This window comes from Limulus polyphemus, unplaced genomic scaffold (assembly GCF_000517525.1).
Source record: "Limulus polyphemus unplaced genomic scaffold, Limulus_polyphemus-2.1.2 Scaffold3543, whole genome shotgun sequence".
Lineage (NCBI taxonomy): Eukaryota > Metazoa > Arthropoda > Merostomata > Xiphosura > Limulidae > Limulus > Limulus polyphemus.
The window spans coordinates 95859-115577 of record NW_013669153.1 but is presented as its reverse complement, the minus strand read 5'-3'; the positions used below and the strand labels follow the sequence as shown (position 1 = coordinate 115577).

Below are 19719 nucleotides of genomic sequence, written 5' to 3'. Positions count from 1 at the left end.
TGCCATATTTAACTCAAACCCTAAATTACCAAGGAATGAATTATGCCATATTTAACTCAAACCCTAAATTACCAAGGAATGAATTACTTCATATTTAACTCAAACCCTAATTTACCAAGGAATGAATTACTTTATATGTAACACAAACCATAAATTACCAAGGAATGAATTACTCCATATTTAACTCAAACCCTAAATTACCAAGGAATGAATTATGCCATATTTAACTCAAACCATAAATTACCAAGGAATGAATTACTTCATATTTAACTCAAACCCTAAATTACCAAGGAATGAATTACTTCATATTTAACTCAAACCATAAATTAACAAGGAATGAATTACTTTATATATAACTCAAACCATAAATTACCAAGGAATGAATTACTTCATATTTAACTCAAACCATAAATTAACAAGGAATGAATTACTTCATATTTAACTCAAACCCTAAATTACCAAAGAATGAATTACTTCATATTTAACTCAAACCATAAATTAACAAGGAATGAATTACTTCATATTTAACTCAAACCATAAATTAACAAGGAATGAATTACTTTATATGTAACTCAAACCATAAATTACCAAGGAATGAATTACTCCATATTTAACTCAAACCCTAAATTACCAAGGAATGAATTATGCCATATTTAACTCAAACCATAAATTACCAAGGAATGAATTACTTCATATTTAACTCAAACCCTAAATTACCAAAGAATGAATTACTTCATATTTAACTCAAACCATAAATTAACAAGGAATGAATTACTTTATATTTAACTCAAACCATAAATTAACAAGGAATGAATTACTTTATATATAACTCAAACCATAAATTACCAAGGAATGAATTACTTCGTATTTAACTCAAACCCTAAATTACCAAGGAATGAAGCATATTATGATTGTTTTTTTTTAGTTAGTTGTGTACACTGATTTCTTGATACAGTGTTTTTTCATTTCAAAAACTGTTTCTTTTCAGAATCATGCATACCCTGCAGATGAACTAATGCCCCTAAGTTGTAAAGGAAGATACCGAGACAAAGAACCTAATCGAGGAGATATTGATGATGCACTGGGAAAGTATGTTTAGTGTAATACAGTAAATCCTGGAAAATTTACCTGTCAATGAAATCTTTTAATTAATTTATTGTTGGTCAACATAGTTGCATCTGTGTTAAGAACTTGTGATAATTATGTTGAGGGTTAATGACACTTTATAAGAACAATGCTCCATGTCCCATACTGCCCTTGGAACTACTTTCTCTATTGTTGATCATGATCACATACTGTTACCTAGTGATGGCATTATGTAAAAAAGAACCCATGCAATTATATAGGGCCTTGTGACAGTAAGATGGCTCCCTGCTGTGCTAACTTAATAACTTTTCCCTGGTAACAAAGTGAAGGGCCCGGCATGGCCAGTTGGTTAGGGTGCTCGACTCACAATTTACGGGTCACGGGTTCAAATCCCTGTCACACCAAACATGTTCCCCCTTTCAGCCGTGGGGGCATTATAATGTGACAGTCAATCCCACTATTCGTTGGTGAAAGAGTAGCCCAAGAGTTGGCAGTGGGTGGTGATAGCCTGCTAACTTGTATATAGATTAAAACTGGTTCATAAATAGTTCAGTGTATGGATATTTGTTAAGATTATTTTTGTTCCAGTTCTTTGCATATAGGCTGCAATAGCTTAAACTTTTGTTGAAACTAATTACGTGTGACAAAAAGCTTAGAAAGTGAAAGTAGGAAAAGAATACTTATGAAGAATATTGGTTACTGCCTTCGATGTTTTGATCCATAAGTTGTAGTAGTTTGTACACTGTATGTTACTCATTAATTTAATGAAAAACTTGAAGGTGTAAATATTAAATATGCTGTTTGAACTTTTTCAAAGCCTAATGGAATTTTTTCTTTCTCAGCTTCTCATTGACACTTGTTGATTCTTTGGACACCTTGGTGGTAAGATTTTATCTGAATACATTTTTTTTTTAATTAATCTTATTATGTGAATATGTGTTTTGTTTTATGTTTATAGTCTAGATTTGGTAGTTGAGAGCCTCCAGTAGCTCAGCTTAAGTCTGAAGACTAAAGACTAGGTTTTGATAGTCGTGGTGAGTATAGCACAGATAGCCAATTGTGTAGGTTTCTGCTTAACAACAAACAAACTGGTAGTTGAATATCAGTTTCCATTTTTTTGCTTTCCTTATTTTGAAACTTTCCTCTTCTTGTGAGCAGGTTTTCTCAAGACTCAGAATAAAAACCCTGATTTCTCTACAATCTTTTCATTTGTAAAAGAAACCATCCTTAAATTTAAGAGCATATCTTTCCTATAGCTTGCAAAGTTTGAAGCAGTTAGTATTTTCTCTGTTCATAAATTGAGATTAATTTTACAAGTAATATGGAAGCAATGTTTGCAGTAATAATGGAGTTTTACATTTTTAGTTATTAGATTTTTAAGCAGCCAAATTATTAGATCTCTGTTTATGGGTATGGTCAAATTGACTGACCTTATATATGTGAAGCAATACCTAGTAATGTTTACTATAATTATGAATACACTTTGTGAATGTCCAAAAAATATTGCAAGCTTTTAGTAAAATTTTCCCTACTGTAAACACTAACTGTTGAATGCAAATTATAAAATACATTTTCATGCTAAACTTATTGATAATAAACTTGATTAATTAAGTTTTGGAATTAAGAACCAGGTCTGGATAGGAAGGATTAATCATCTACTGGCTAACAACTTGTTTTTTGAGTGAAATGGGCTTGAATTTTAAAAATGTTTGAGTATGTGCAATTTTAGGATATATGAAAACCTAACAGTAGTTCATTTGAAAATGTCACATTAAGTATTAACAGAACCCAAAGCTAGTTCTGAATGAAAATATGAAGTTACTTATAATCTGATCAGAAGTCTGTGTGAATATACAGTTATAGAAATTGGTTGATAATATAACCTGAAGTCTGCATCAATATACAGGTAAAGAAGTTGGTTGATAATTTGACCTGAAGTCCTCCCCTGGTGGGACAGCGGTAAGTCTTTGGATTTACATCACTAAACTCGGTTACTATTCCCATTGGTGGACACAGCAAATAGCCCTATGTGGCTTCGCTGTAAGAAACACACAAACTGAGCTGAAGTCTACATCAATATATAGTTAAAGAAGTTGGTTGATAATCTGATCTGAAGTCTGTGTGAATATATATAGTTAAAGATGTCCCTGACAATCTGAAGTCTGTGTGAGTATACAGTTAAAGAAGTTGCTGATAATCTGTCCTGAAGTTTGTGTAAGTGTACTGTTAACCCTTTCCACATGGGTCAAAGGCCATGTCATCACATTTGTTGACTCGCATTCAAAATTTTATTAAACTACTATTTTATGTATTTATTTCATTAAGTTTGGTATCAAACTGTAGATTATAATTCATGTTTCAGTATTATACATTATTTAATTTCTTAATTTAAAAGTAAATATTAAAAAAAACAACTAAACATTGATTTTTATATGTCACATGGTATGTCGAATGCAGCACTGGTTCAAATTAGATGTTCGTGATATCAAAATACAAATTCTATAGCTTTGTACAAATTAGGAACTCAAATTAATGATGTTGACAAGCTAGAATATAAAATAAGAACCTCCTATCTTTTTTTTTTTTTTCTGAGATATCTCTCATTACTGAATCAAACGCAGTGGCCTGGCTCACTTCTTTCCATTTTTGGAAATGGTTCCTTATATACACTTACTTCTATATATGGCATATGAACAATCAATCGAAAGCTTAGAATATCCCCTAGTGGCTTTCTCAGCCATTTTCAAATATAAAGACATATCTTTCTTTCAATACAAGATGGCATAGAGGTAAGTCAAATCTTTAGTCTGCTCCAAATTTCATATTTTATTAGACCCAAATACAGCCTAGTTGCTAAAATTGATAAATTATAATTGAGTTTTATTGTATTGATATAGTAATTTATTATTTTTTTAGTTATTTAAATGTATATATAAAACCTACAAAAAATTATTTTATCTCACATCCTTCATGTGTGAAATTTGATTAGGCTTAGCAACCTATGGCAAGCAGCAAACGAGTACAAAGGTTGGAACTAGAAGAGATAATTGTTTGCTTTACTTCTTTATTTGCTGTTTTATTTTTTAAGAAAAATAAGTTTAAGAAGTTATTTGTAAATAGTAATAATATATATTATATATAATAATGGAAATGTGACTGTGTTTTACAAAATGCTAAAATACAACTAAAATAGGTCAGATTGCAGAGACTAAAGGTCAGTTTTATATTATTGGATATGGTAACATGACTGCACGTGCACCGCATCATTGTAACTTCTATATTTTTAGCCAGGCATGGTTGGAAGGTGAATATGATACAAGTAGTAAATATATATAAATGTACAATGTTATGAGATTTAAGGTATTTAGTCTAAATATTCATGTTTTTGTATTATAATTTGTAGTCATTCTAGAGCGAAAAAGCCATAATTTATATTTATTTCCTAATTTTTTTTATGATGCTTAGGAGATCGATCAAATCAATCAAACCCATACAGATAGTCGTTAGCAAAAATAACAGATAAAATATAAAGTTTTTTCTTAAAAAAACATTTGATAAATATCTGGACATTATAAGGAGTTGAACATTTTCTGATGCATAAAAGTATTTTTAATCTTAAAATGAAAATTACTTTGCATGTTGGATAGGCAGTGTTGGATCTGAAGTTTAAGTGTACTATTAAAGAAGATCCTGATAATCTGATCTGAAGTTTGTTTAAGTGTATTGTTAAAGAAGACCCTGATAATCTGATCTGAAGTTTGTTTAAGTGTATTGTTAAAGAAGATCCTGATAATCTGATCTGAAGTTTGTGTAAGTGTACTATTAAAGAAGACCCTGATAATCTGATCTGAAGTTTGTTTAAGTGTATTGTTAAAGAAGACCCTGATAATCTGATCTGAAGTTTGTGTAAGTGTACTGTTAAAGAAGACCCTGATAATCTGATCTGAAGTTTGTGTAAGTGTACTGTTAAAGAAGACCCTGATAATCTGATCTGAAGTTTGTGTAAGTGTACTATTAAGGAAGACCCTGATAATCTGATCTGAAGTTTGTGTAAGTGTACTGTTAAAGAAGTCTCTGAAAATCTGACTTGAGGTTTGTGTAAGTGTACTATTAAGGAAGACCCTGATAATCTGATCTGAAGTTTGTTTAAGTGTACTGTTAAAGAAGTCTCTGAAAATCTGACTTGAAGTCTGTGAATATACAGTTAGAAGCCCAAGTTCTATACCATATCATTCATAGTAATTCTTCTATTTAGGCTAGAGTTTTTTCATACAGTAGTTTTAACTATGTTTACCAGCTGAAATGTGACTTTTCATGGAACCAAAGAACAAGTGTTTTAATGAGTTACATATTCTCTAACCACTTTGTAAATCAATAGATGAAAGATTTTGATATATATATATGTTAGAATTGCACTGCAAGAACAAATACAATAAAAAGCTTACCAGATGTTTTATTACAAGTAGGGTAACTGATTTAAATATGCAATCATTATCATAGGTTAATATGTTGTTTTAAAAATTTTTGTAAATTTTATTTTTTGAAGTAAGTTAAGGAATCAGATAAACATTTCTATTTAAGCTTTTATGTCCCAATTTTCAAGTTATATCCCTGGTGAAAACTTCATATAACTGTTTTTAAGATAAATAATTAACTAAGTTTTTATATTCATGCTTTGAGTAAGTAACTAAGATTCAATACTTTCCCACAGCTGCTAGGGGACTTGGATGAATTTGAACATGCTGTGAAACTAGTCATCCGAAATGTGAAGTTTGATTCTGATTTAGTTGTGTCAGTGTTTGAGACCAACATTAGGATGGTTGGGTATGTATAGTTTGATTGTACTTTATCTATCCAGTTTGTTTCTTTTTCATGTTTTATGTACATATATATGTCATTTGAAATAATATTATAGAAGTTGGATATTTATGATGGTTAATTGTTAGAGCTACTAATTCACATTATGTTAAAGCTGTATTTCAAAATCTGAATGTAACTGGATTTTATCATCAATTATTCAGGGGCTGGTAGAGTTACTAATTCACAGTATGCTAAGGCTGTATTTCAAAATCTGAATGTAACTGGATTTTATCATCAATTATTCAGGGGCTGGTAGAGTTACTAATTCACAGTATGCTAAGGCTGTATTTCAAAATCTGAATGTAACTGGATTTTATCATTAATTATTCAGGGGCTGTTAGAGTTACTAAATTCACAGTATGTTAAGGCTGTATTTCAAAAACTGAATGTAACTGGATTTTATCATCAGTTATTCAGGGTCTTTCAGCATTTGTTTGGGGGGATTTTATTTCTTGACTGATGTGGCATGGGATATTTGAATGGTAAAGGCACAGTATGTCTATAAACGTGTTGGTTGTATTTCCCAATAATTTTTTTGCAACTATGTCTAAAATAGTGCAATTTTAACCTCGAGAAAAAACTCAAGTTTGCAAAAATATAGGGGGGAAGCTTCTCCTCTCCTTCCTTAATGAAAGAAAATACCTTTATTATCGAATGTATGGCATGATTTTTGTGTCATCTGAGTGGAAAGTGTTGCATAGGTGCATGGAAGTGGTAAGAAATAAAAACTGAGAAAGGTAATACAAAATGTTCATCTAATTTATTTAATTATTATATTAAATACTTGGATAATGATATATTGAAATCTTAGTTTAGTGTAATGTACATAGTAAAAAAATATCTTTATAATACAATCATATATATCGTATGGTAAATGTTTTTCCAAAACAAGTTATTCCTTATACAAGTTTATTTTAAAGGCTGCCTTCGTGTTATTTGTTTTACAAATTTCAGTGGACACTTTTCCTTTAATTTTTATACATTCATTGAAATGTAGAAAGGAGTAAAAGGTATTCCTTAAAAGTGGGTTTAAACAGCAAGTAAAAGTTCAAAACAAAAGTCAGCAGAAAAAGTGTTGAGGTTATATAAATGAAGTAGCATTTCTGTATTAAAGATGTCAGGATGTTAGCTACTAATACGTACAAGTTTTTATATAAATGAAGTAGCATTTCTGTATTAAAGAAGTCAGGATGTTGGCTAATAATACATACAAGTTTTTATATAAATGAAGTAGCATTTCTGTATTAAAGATGTCAGGATGTTGGCTACTAATACGTACAAGTTTTTATATAAATGAAGTAGCATTTCTATATTAAAGACGTCAAGATGTTGGCTAATAATACGTACAAGTTTTTATATAAATGAAGTAGCATTTGTGTATTAAAGAAGTCAGGATGTTGGCTACTAAGACGTACAAGTTTTTAACATCATGTAAATGTATCTCACATCTATAAAATAGCTCACTTTAGTTTGTTCTATTACAAAATAAATTGAAACAGTACAACTGAACACTAATTGTGAGTGAATTTTGTTACATGTTATTTACCAGAGGTCTCTTAAGTGGTCACATCTTTAGTTCCTATCTTCAAGACAAGCTAAACCATATGCATTGGTACAGAGGAGAATTACTGAACATGGCCAAGGAACTAGGGTACAGACTCCTGCCAGCATTCAACACTACCACTGGAGTACCGCATCCACGGGCAAGTAATTTTTAGAATGGATTCTTCTATTGTAGTAAGTAGTAATGACCCATTCCATATGTTTCATGAGGAAGCAAGAAGATTTTGTAAGTATATCAGATATTTCTTATATTGTGAACCTTCATTGTAGTCACATTGTTTAAAATGAACATAATTTCAAATCATTATTGCAATAATGTGAAGCCAGAAAGTGTTGTTTGACAATAATTAGAATAGTACAAGTCACATTAATGTTAAATTTTAGTAGAATACAAGTGAACTAACCATTGTTTAAAAAAAGCAATGACAATTTTTTTAACTTTCATGTAAAGCCAGAAAACCACTGATAACAATGAGGTAACCATCTGCAACTGGTTGTTGGTATATTAATCGTGTTTTTAATTTCAACTTTAGTGAAAAATATCTCAAAATAAACAGTAATATCTATCTTAGAATTAAATGTTATATATCTTCTGATGATCTTTAATTTTAAACTTAGTTCTCAACTTATCTGAATTGAGAAGTTATTAACTGGGTTCGGTCCATTGGACCGATTCTGTATTGGAGGAGGAATACTGACTATTGTTCTGAATTTACTGCTGGTATCTACACGAAGTATGGCAAGTGTTTAGTAAAATGTACAAATCTGGTATACACAAAATATCACACGAGTTACAAGAGTATTTGTACTCAAGATTTGTTTCTAAACTGACAATGTCAGTCTGACTCGGACTCTAAGAACTCAGAGTGTCAGGTGATGTTCGTGTGAAGAATAAAAATTTTTTTGTAAAGTTTGCATAGTGCATTTGCATAACCTCTGAAATGTATAACTACAGATCTTTTTCAGTATCCCTATATATATATTATACCTGGTATTTACTTTGCTCTACTATGAACTGTCACTAAGTGAGCAATGTACGATAAAGTGATATCAGATACATGATATCATGTTGAATGGAACTCTGTAAAAGGTCATGACTTGTACACATATAGTTAATAACTAGTGTTTATCAATTACAGGATGATGTATATTTCTGTAATGTTAATGGCTTGCACATATTTTCTCTCACTAGCGCACATATAGTTAATAACTAGTGTTTATCAATTACAGGATGATGTATATTTCTGTTCTGTTAATGGCTTGCACACTTTTACTCTCACTAGTGCACATATAGTTAATAACTAGTGTTTATCAATTACAGTATGATGTATATTTCTGTAATGTTAATGGCTTGCACACTTTTACTCTCACTAGTGCACATATAGTTAATAACTAGTGTTTATCAATTACAGGATGATGTATATTTCTGTTCTGTTAATGGCTTGCACACTTTTACTCTCACTAGTGCACATATAGTTAATAACTAGTGTTTATCAATTACAGGATGATGTATATTAACAGAACAGAAATATCGCTAGTGAGAGTAAAAGTGTGCAAGCCCACATATAATTAATAACTAGTGCTTATCAATTACAGGATGATGTATATTTCTGTAATGTTAATGGCTTGCACACTTTTACTCTCACTAGTGCACATATAATTAATAACTAGTGCTTATCAATTACAGGATGATGTATATTTCTTTAATGTTAATGGCTTGCACACTTTTACTCTAACAAGCGCACATATAGTCAATAACTAGTGCTTATCAATTACAGGATGATGTATATTTCTGTCCTGTTAGAAAAGTAATGTTATTTTCTGTTTCACATTTGAAATTTTCTCAATGAAATTAATTAAGGGCAGAATTTATGCTAGAAAACCAGCTAACATTTAGTATCTTGTAATAAATGGAATGCTGTCATTATGTGAAAAATATGATCACCTTGCATACTTTATTTGGCATGTTCAGGGAATGTGTAAATCCACAATTTTATGTTAGTTGACCATCCTGTATGTGCATATAATTATCACAAAAACTCGTGTATGCGAATTTTCTCGGTTAGAGTTTATATAGATATGTTTCATTAATGCTGTTCTGTTGCCTTTTGTTCTAATACACAAATGTTTAAATATAAAAGTAGTATGTGCTTGAACTTATAAAACTGACTTGTTAGTAATTTCAGAAATGTGATTAAAGATCATTGTATTTCAGATTAACTTAAAGTATGGACTGAAATCACCAAAGCTTGGGGTGTTACGAGAGACATGCACTGCATGTGCTGGTACTATGATCTTGGAGTTTGCTGCTCTCAGCCGTCTTACTGGAGAACCTATATTTGAGGTGAGATTAGGATATCTTTGTTACTGATTTAGAAACTTTTGTTTTATCCTCTGTGATAAGAAGAAAATTTCACTTATGAAACCTTACTCTTCCTTCAAGTTGGATACAAAAATAAAAATTTATAATTACTGTTTTAGTCATTACTTTATGTTTAATTTTGTTGGAACTAATTTTGTAAATCTGTTCAATTTATACTGTATAACAAGTAGAAAGGACATGAAGAAGTAATTACAGTATAATATAATCATAAAAATAAGCTAGAAAACAAAAATGAAGAATAAGTGATTTTTTTCCATCATTAAATCGTTGATTGCTGGAAAAGTTAAACCAAAAAATATACTAAATTTTCATTGTCATTCAACTAAAATAAGATAGATAATATAATTATAAAAAAAAATAAAGAATGGATTGCAATTAAAAAAACAACAACAATAAAACACCATATTTTCTTGACAAAAAAATAAGATTTCCTTCTAATGTACATTAGATACTGTTTTACTGTGAATGTTGTTTAGAAATTTAGAAAATTAAATACAGACTTGTTAGCGGAAAAGTTGCATAAGTAGAATTTGCCAAAATAAGTCTTAATTTAAATTACATTATAATTCACTCATACAAGTACAATTCTAGGTAGCTATCATTTTGCTCAGAGTTTTTCATGAACCTTGAAAAAGAATTCTGTATTTATCTGGATATAATGTATTCATTTTTTTCCTTCAAATACCTCCCAATTACTTGACTGCAGATTATATTTGTGCATTTTCAATTTTGTTGGGTATTTTACTAGAAGTTACCACCAAAAATCATTAAAGGTTTCAAAAGTATTACACATCTAATGTAATGGATGAGAAGAATGATGAAATGTTGTGGGAGTCAGAAGAGGATGAAGCAAAGGTTCAAGGATGTAAACCTGATGAATGTTATGAATCCAATGGCAGTGACAATTCTAGCAATGGCGAAGATTTATATGAAGACGAATAATTAGCCTAGTGTATTACCGTGTGTAAACTTTTCAATAAATATTGTAAAATTGACAAACACAAAAAATTTCAGTGAAAGATTTCCAAAAATGTTTAGTACATTGATAGTCATTTACTGTACTTAGTAACTATTCAATACATTTTCTACAACTGATGGGTAAAAAACAAAGTTTTTTCAATTTAACCTTTCAAAATTGACTGTGCATTATGTTTGGGCAAATACGGTATTAACTTTTGCCAATCATAAGATGTAAATGTAAGTTAATTAAGAGATGTATTTTTTCTAGAACAGTATGATTATTTACATTTAGTTTTGTCAGTATGTTTGAAAAACAATTCAGATGAGTTCCAAAGATCTTACGAACAAATGGTACTTTTTAAAATTACAAACATCATCTGGTGAAACGTTAAGTAGTTTTTGATACTTAGTTTTCTTTTATCAGTTCTCTATTTCTTCATCATTTTCTTAATGATTGACTTGTAAGATGCATAACGATGATAAGTTTGGGATGTTTTTTTCTCATGTTATGTGATAGCAGAATAATAATCTCTAAAAAACAATTACTTGAAGACCTGAAGATGAAAGGCAGAAGACTTTTAAAATGTCGTCATCTGCACTTGAGCTGCATAAGTAGATTGTATAGTCACTAATATATTTCTACAAGTGTTCCTCTAATAGGCAGTTGCTACCCCCTTCATAGTCTACTCAAATATGAATATTCTGTCTAAACTATCTACCAATGAATAATAATTACATTCTAACTAAAAGATATGCAAAGCACTTTCTCTGATAATTAGTGAAGCTGTAATGAACTACTCATTAATTTCTAGTAAAAACTCGTACTTTGCTGATTTATGAAAGTTATTCTGTGTAAGTGAGAAATCAGCAAATTTACTATCTTCTTACCATTAATTTACAGGTAAGGAACAAACAGAGTTACTATATTCTTACCATTGGTTTACAAGTAATATTTCTAGATGTAAAATACTGTGGAATTCATATGTTGTATATGTTTGTATGTATATATATATATATATATAGTGTTTAAATATTTTGATTTCCTGTATTTTCAGTGTTATCCTAATGGTGTATTAGAGGTATGATACATTGAGCTAAACATACGTAAGGGATAGACTTTAAAACATTGTCATGAATTATTACCTTTCAGCAGTCTTCATATTACATTAGTAAATATTATTGAAAACTTTGTAGGACAAAGCAAGAGCAGCCATGGACTATCTGTGGCACCAGCGGCATCAGACCAGTGACTTAATGGGTACAGTACTTAATATCCATAGTGGAGACTGGGTTCAGAGAGGTATGTTATAACAAGAAGTATGACGAGAAATCCTTTGTTTTTTTTTGTTTTACAGCTATATCTTGTTCTTTAACAATTTTCCATTTCAATCTTTTTGATGTTTCAAAATTTTATTTGCTACACCTGCTATTTATACATATTAATTATATATATCTCTTGCCTAAGTATAATTAGAGCTAGCTGATTAGTGGAGTTTGATATTTGATTAATGATCAGACTCATTAATAAGTTGCATTCAACTAATTGATTATTCTCATATGAGATTTAGAAAGTTGTAATGATTAAAAACAATAAAAATCAGGAACATGAATTATTTTCATGAATTGTGACACTAACTGATTAAGTCAAACAATCTTGAAGTAATCAAAATAATAATTAGAAATCACAATGGCAGTATTTTGATTACTTGGATGGTTGGAATAAACAGAAATGCTAATTTTGATTAATTATTTCATGGCATAATTGATTTAATCACAATTTTGATTAATTGAATATATTGTATGTTGCTAATTGGTGTAATGGATGCTCATACAGGCATCTAAGAATGATTATCATTTTAAAAGTATCAAATAAACTGTGACAGAACTTATTGAAAGCCATAAAAGAATATTTATTTCGTAAAGTGAGAAATATTGATGGTTGGTACAATATATCTTTTCCCTTCTATTTGACCTTCTAGTAGGACTCACAAGATGTTGTCTCCTCTCATCATATGCTACTTTTCTTGATGGTTGGTACAATATATCTTTTCCCTTCTATTTGACCTTCTAGTAGGACTCACAAGATGTTGTCTCCTCTCATCATATGCTACTTTTCTTGATGGTTGGTACAATATATCTTTTCCCTTCTATTTGACCCTCTAGTATGACTAACAAGATGTTGTCTCCTCTCATCATATGCTACTTTTCTTGATGGTTGGTACAACATATCTTTTCTCTTCTATTTGACCCTCTAGTAGGACTCGCTGGATATTGTCTTGTCTCATCATATGCTACTTTTCTTGATGGTTGGTACAACATATCTTTTCCCTTCTATTTAACCCTCTAGTAGGACTCACTGGATATTGTCTCATCTCATCATATGCTACTTTTCTTGATGGTTGGTACAACATATCTTTTCCCTTCTATTTAACCCTCTAGTAGGACTCACTGGATATTGTCTCATCTCATCATATGCTACTTTTCTTGATGGTTGGTACAACATATCTTTTCCCTTCTATTTGACCCTCTAGTAGGACTCGCTGGATGTTGTCTCGTCTCATCATATGCTACTTTTCTTGATGGTTGGTACAACATATCTTTTCCCTTCTATTTGACCCTCTGGTAGGACTTGCTGAATCTTTACACATTCACCATACTGTATTTTCTTTATTTGTTACCTTGTCTATCCAGGATGATCTTTCTGTACATCCACATCTCAAATGCTTCCAGTTTGTTAATCAATGCTTGTGTCAAGGTCCAAGTTTCACAGCCATATAACAGACTGTAATACATAGTCATTGATGAGAAACTGTAAAATGTTTACTTGTATTAACAATTAGGTTTCACTGTCAGTGGTGGATGTGATATTATGTCACATTAATGATTACACAGAACTTTCTTGCACACTAGTAGTGATGAGCCTTTTTACCAAGTACCATAACATGTCGTCTTAGATTACAATATACAAAATGTCAGTTACAAGATGTCAAGTTTTCCAGTGTATATTGTTGTAAGGTAACATTACTGCTAATATAGTGACTCACATGTCATGAAAATGACGTATTTTAAATTTGCCAAAAAAGAAGTGTTAAAAGTGTAACTAAGGTTTAGGATAGCCAAAACATACAATTAATTGATATTCCTGACAAGAAAAGGAATATGTTACTATATAAAAAAAAAATTAACTGCTAATATCCAAAAATTTGTCTGTCAAACTGTGAAAAAGAATTTTCGTTTTTTCATAAATTTCATAACATTTTTATTTAGTGTATAAATATCAGATATCTTGTACTGCATATAATAACTACTATTAGAACACATTTTGTTTGTGACTTGTATGTTGGTTGTTTTTTTAATGCTCTAAAGTTAGAATGTTATCAATAAAAGGTACTTTTTATTTTACCAGAAAGTGGTGTGGGAGCTGGAATAGACTCTTATTATGAGTATTGTCTGAAGGCCTACATTCTCCTAGGAGATGATACATATTTAGAACGCTTCAACAAGGTGAGAAAAATATGACTTCTGCAGTTTTCTTTACGTGGAGTATTTGGTAATAAGACATTTTTAGTGAATGAGTGGAGTATTTGGTTATAAGACATTTTTAGTGAGTGAGTGGTGTATTTGGTTATAAGACATTTTTAGTGAGTGAGTGGAGTATTTGGAAATATGACATTTTTAGTGAATGAGTGGAGTATTTGGTTATAAGACATTTTTAGTGAGTGGAGTACTTGGTTATAAGACATTTTTAGTGAATGAGTGGAGTACTTGGTTATAAGACATATTTAGTGAATGAGTGAAGTATTTGGTAATAAGACATTTTCAGTGAGTGAGTGGAGTATTTGGAAATATGACGTTTTTAGTGAGTGAGAGGAGTATTTGGTTATAAGACATTTTTAGTGAATGAGTGGAATATTTGGTAATAAGACAGTTTTAGTGAATGAGTGAAGTATTTGGTAATAAGACATTTTAGTGAATGAGTGAAGTTTATCAAATACTTCACTCATTCACTAAAAATGTCTTATTATCAAATTCAAATACTCCACTCATTCACTAAAAATGTCTTATTATCAAATACTCCACTCATTCACTAAAAATGTCTTATCACCAAATACTTCACTCATTCACTAAAAATGTCACCAAATACTCCACTCATTCACTAAAAATGTCTTATTACCAAATACTTCACTCATTCACTAAAAATATCTTATTACCAAATACTTCACTCATTCACTAAAAATGTCTTATTACCAAATACTCCACTCATTCACTAAAAATGTCTTATTACCAAATACTTCACTCATTCACTAAAAATGTCTTATTATCAAATACTCCACTCATTCCCTAAAAATGTCTTATTAAAAAAGACATTTTTAGTGAATGAAGTTGTCTTGGATGCTTGGATTAATAATTTGTTTACTACTACTATATATTTATTTATTAATGCTTAACTGAAAGCCAGTTAATTTACGGAGGCTTGAAACCAAGACTTACGGTGATGCTGTGACTTGCTGCGGGAAGACAAAAGCAGTCAGTATAATGCATAATGTTGGTATTATATGAAAAACTTCAATATCAGTAAAATGAGTCAGTGATAAAAACTTGCATGTGAGGGCAAAAGCATTGTGATTTTAACATACTAAAGATGGCAATGCAACGAACATGAAAGATTACTTTGGATCATCAGTTAAATCACTGTGTTACTGCATCATTAAGTAATAGTAAGCCTTCTAATACTTCAGCTTCAAATATCTTTTATAACCAAAACCATTTGCTTTATGTCTCAAATAATAATTCATTTCTGTCCTTGTGACTGGCTGCCACCACTTGAATCTAGAATGAAGACCAAGCTCACTACATTCTAAAAATTGATCAGCATGCCTATTTGTTCCTGCTGTCAAAAATCTTCATTCCAAAATAATTCCATGTCGTCAGCAGGTGCTGCTTCATTCATATTACTCTCAACAGTGTAACCAGTTTCCTGATAGAAATTGGTAATCCATTTCACATAGTTCTCAGGGTCGTGAAGTGGTAACCAGGCAAAAACCCATTATCATCCACTGCGTTATTGTTATTGTCATTCCTAGGTCTATGCCTAGGCCTTGGATTCTGTTCTGGCTGGCCACAGCCTCTTCTGCTAGGTCTGAAACACTCATGGACACTAGCTGCAGTACCATGCCCCCTTTTTGGTCTGGGAGGGGTATTACTGTCATGAATGTCACTGTGATTGGATTCTGATGCCCAGTCATCATCAGAAACTTCAAATTCACTACCTGAATCATCATCTGCCATGATTTGCCTAAGGGCTTCATCAACAGGGAACTTCCTACTGCACATTCTGTCTTCAAGTCCACCATTTGACACAAAAATTCAATGAACTTTCATGCTTGAATTGCTCCAACACATTGAATAGATAGATACCATGAAATGACCACATAATGTGTGCCTAACTCATATGCCATCTATTGGTGATGGTTTGAGGTAGCTACGAACTCTCTGATGAGTATTGTGGCACGTGATTTGAAGGGGTTTCTCATCTCACTGTATGGCGAGCTTGGCACTTAAAGGGTTAATTGTAGCAAACCTGTGTTGTTATTTGAAGTTGGGAGTTCATTTATAATAGATAAGCTTTCTTTATTTAAGTTCCATATTAGATGATCCAGATGAGATGAATTTGAAATTTTTTATCAAGATGGGGTTATTCTGTATGGTAATTTAGCCCTCAAAGGTTACTTGTGTGGAAAATTTTCCTATAATTTTTTTTGGTTCTTGATCATTGTCTTGTAACTGGGAAAAGGAATCAAAATAGTAAATATTGTAGTTTAAAAAAAGTTGCAAACTAGGCTTCATTCCTTAAGATTGAAAACACTTAAACGTTTTACTTATTTCTGAAGACTACACATCTGAAAAACTTGTCTGTTAGAATTATGTTAGTAATTTTTTTTTTACTTTATATAGTCAAAATACAGCTGCATTAATGTATTTTTTTACAGCACTATTCAGCAGTTATGAAGTACATTAGTCAAGGACCGCTTCTAGTGGACGTTCACATGCATCGGCCCCATACTAACTCTCGAAACTTCATGGATGCTCTCCTAGCTTTTTGGCCCGGTCTCCAGGTACTGTTTGATCAGTGAGGTGTTAACTTGTACTTTTAATTTGTAAAAGTATGTTACAGTTGTGTTATTATAATACTTAATGATGTTAACTGTAAAGGAAAAATCTCATTTTGATATAACTATGTGTTTCTTGTTTCTGTGGAATTAGCATTTTATAATTGAGAAAAATTTGAGTATTTTGTTGTTGTTTTTTGGTACCATTAGTGTATATATATATATATAAGACAGTAACTATGTCACATTATCACATTACTTCACTGGGAAAACAGATAATGTAACTATGTCACATTATCTGTTTTCCCAGTGAAGTAAATAACTGTTTATTGACATACAAAGTTTATCTTCCTGATAACACCTCTAAGTAGAATAATTTTTCTTTTTATGATATGCATAGCTATGAGACTCATAATGTAGTGAATATTATTTAAAACTACTGCATAGAGATAAGACACAATTTGAAACCTTTAATGCAACAAAATCATCATAATCATACAAGAAAAGCTATGTGGAGAATATATACATACATAAAAGATTCATTTTAAAATAACAATTGATTTACTCAACACAATGACCACACAATCGGTGTTAACTCTCTGAAAATTATGACTTTTAACAGTTATGTTGAAGTATTTGTAAGCATAACTGGTGAAAATAATTGTAAACACAACCAGTCACAGTAGTGATAAGTATAACCAGTTATGGTAATTGTAAACAAAACTAGTCACAGTAACTTTAAACACAACCAGTCACAGTTACTGTAAATATTAACAATCATAGTAGTTGGGAGTATAACCAGTTATGATAATTGTAAACACAACCAGTCACAGTAACTAAACATTAACAATCATAGCAGTTGCAAGTATAACCAGTTATGATAATTGTTAACAAAACTAGTCACAGTAATGTTACATAATATAGTGATCACATCATTATTGTTGTGAATACTAACTTATGATGAGATATGTTATGAAACAATAATCTCTAGATGTTTTGATTGCTTCACATTCAAAGAAATGAGTGTAGAAAACACTGCAGGGCTTTATTAAGTAAAACTCAAACTTGCTTTTATGACATTTGTTTGTGACTGTTCTGTTTATGTATTTTGACTTGAATAATTTGTGTACTGTTTACTTATTCACCATTAGCACATACACTAAACTACTGTAACCAATATGCTGTAAATGTAAGAAAAGCAGTATATTTTGAGTTACGTAATTAAAATGTATCATACAATAAGTTTGGTCAGGTATAAAAGAGTGAATAGAAGGATAATACGAAGTGTAAAAATAGAATGTAGGAAACCTGAACTTGATTTTGTAGCATTCACCATTTTCTCAAATCTTTAGCTCAACTTAAAATTATTCTACACTATTCCTCAAGAAATATAAATCATCAACATGATAATGAGAAAGTTCTGGGAAAAGTGTTCTTTTCTGAAAGCTGAACATGATCCAGTAGTTAGCATGTTGGTCTGTGGATCTGAAATTCCATGGTTTGAGTCACATTATGAGAAAAAGAAATCATGATTCACATTTTGGGGCCATAAGTGCATTATAAGAATGACAGTCAGATCCCACTGTTTGTTCTGACAATAGTTAGTGATGGATGGTGTTCATTAGTTGCCTTGCCTCTTGTCCATCACTTCAACTTTAAGGACGACTGATAACCCTTGAATAGCTTTACTTGAAATTCAATAACTTTTCACTGAGTGTACACTAGCTAACTTGAAAGAATTTCTAGCTTTAGTTTCTTCAACCTTGCTTTTACTTAATGTGTAAGGGATTTTTGACCCCACTTGGATGGTAATCAAAGTATATGTAGTTAAGCGTCTTTGTTTTATGTATGTATACCCAATATTATAGTTACCAATATGTCTTTATCTTTTTTTTATGTATGTATACCCAGTACTATAGTTACCAATATGTCTTTATTTTATGTATGTATACCCAGTACTATAGTTACCAATATGTCTGTTTTTATGTATGTATACCCAGTACTAGTTACCAATATGTCTTTATTTTTCTTTATGTATGTATACCCAGTACTATAGTTACCAATATGTCTTTATTTTATGTATGTATACCCAGTACTATAGTTACCAATATGTCTTTTTTATGTATGTATACCCAGTACTAGTTACCAATATGTCTTTATTTTTTGTTTATGTTTGTATACCCAGTACTATAGTTACCAATATGACTTTATGTATACCCAGTACTACAGCTACCAATATGTCTTTATTTTTTGTTTATGTATGTATACCCAGTACTATAGCTACCAATATGTCTTTTTTTATGTATACCCAGTATTATAGTTACCAATGTCTTTTTTTTATGTATGTATACCCAGTACTATAGCTACCAATATGTCTTTTTTTATGTATACCCAGTACTATAGTTACCAATATGTCTTTTTTATGTATACCCAGTACTATAGTTACCAATGTGTCTTTTTTTATGTATACCCAGTACTATAGTTACCAATATGTCTTTTTTGTTATGTATGTATACCCAGTACTATAGCTACCAATATGTCTTTATCTTTTTTTTATGGAAAACAATCATTCTTTTTTTAAAATAAATAGCAGCAGTAAATATCATTTAGTCTTCAAAAAGTTAATGTGGTAAATTTAACTGTTCAATATACTTAACAATGAACAGCTGCTGTACCGTACATCCCGCCTTAGGCCCGTACAGCAGCATTAGTGTAATATATATATATACTAAGACAGTAACTATGTTACATTACTCA

At 30.8% G+C, this 19719-nt stretch overlaps 1 protein-coding gene across 2 annotated transcripts in view; it reads left to right on the top strand.

The window, feature by feature from the left end:
* Nucleotides 1–19719, top strand: part of LOC106469555 (ER degradation-enhancing alpha-mannosidase-like protein 3) — a 58288-nt gene that overhangs the window by 5714 nt on the left and 32855 nt on the right. For both annotated transcript variants that reach the window (XM_022398096.1, XM_013930051.2), the window contains exons 3-10: nucleotides 989–1089; nucleotides 1929–1968; nucleotides 5798–5910; nucleotides 7496–7649; nucleotides 9725–9853; nucleotides 12047–12152; nucleotides 14259–14356; nucleotides 16843–16968. In XM_022398096.1, coding sequence (XP_022253804.1) covers nucleotides 989–1089; nucleotides 1929–1968; nucleotides 5798–5910; nucleotides 7496–7649; nucleotides 9725–9853; nucleotides 12047–12152; nucleotides 14259–14356; nucleotides 16843–16968 — 867 coding nt within the window. The remainder of the gene's footprint in view (nucleotides 1–988; nucleotides 1090–1928; nucleotides 1969–5797; nucleotides 5911–7495; nucleotides 7650–9724; nucleotides 9854–12046; nucleotides 12153–14258; nucleotides 14357–16842; nucleotides 16969–19719) is intronic.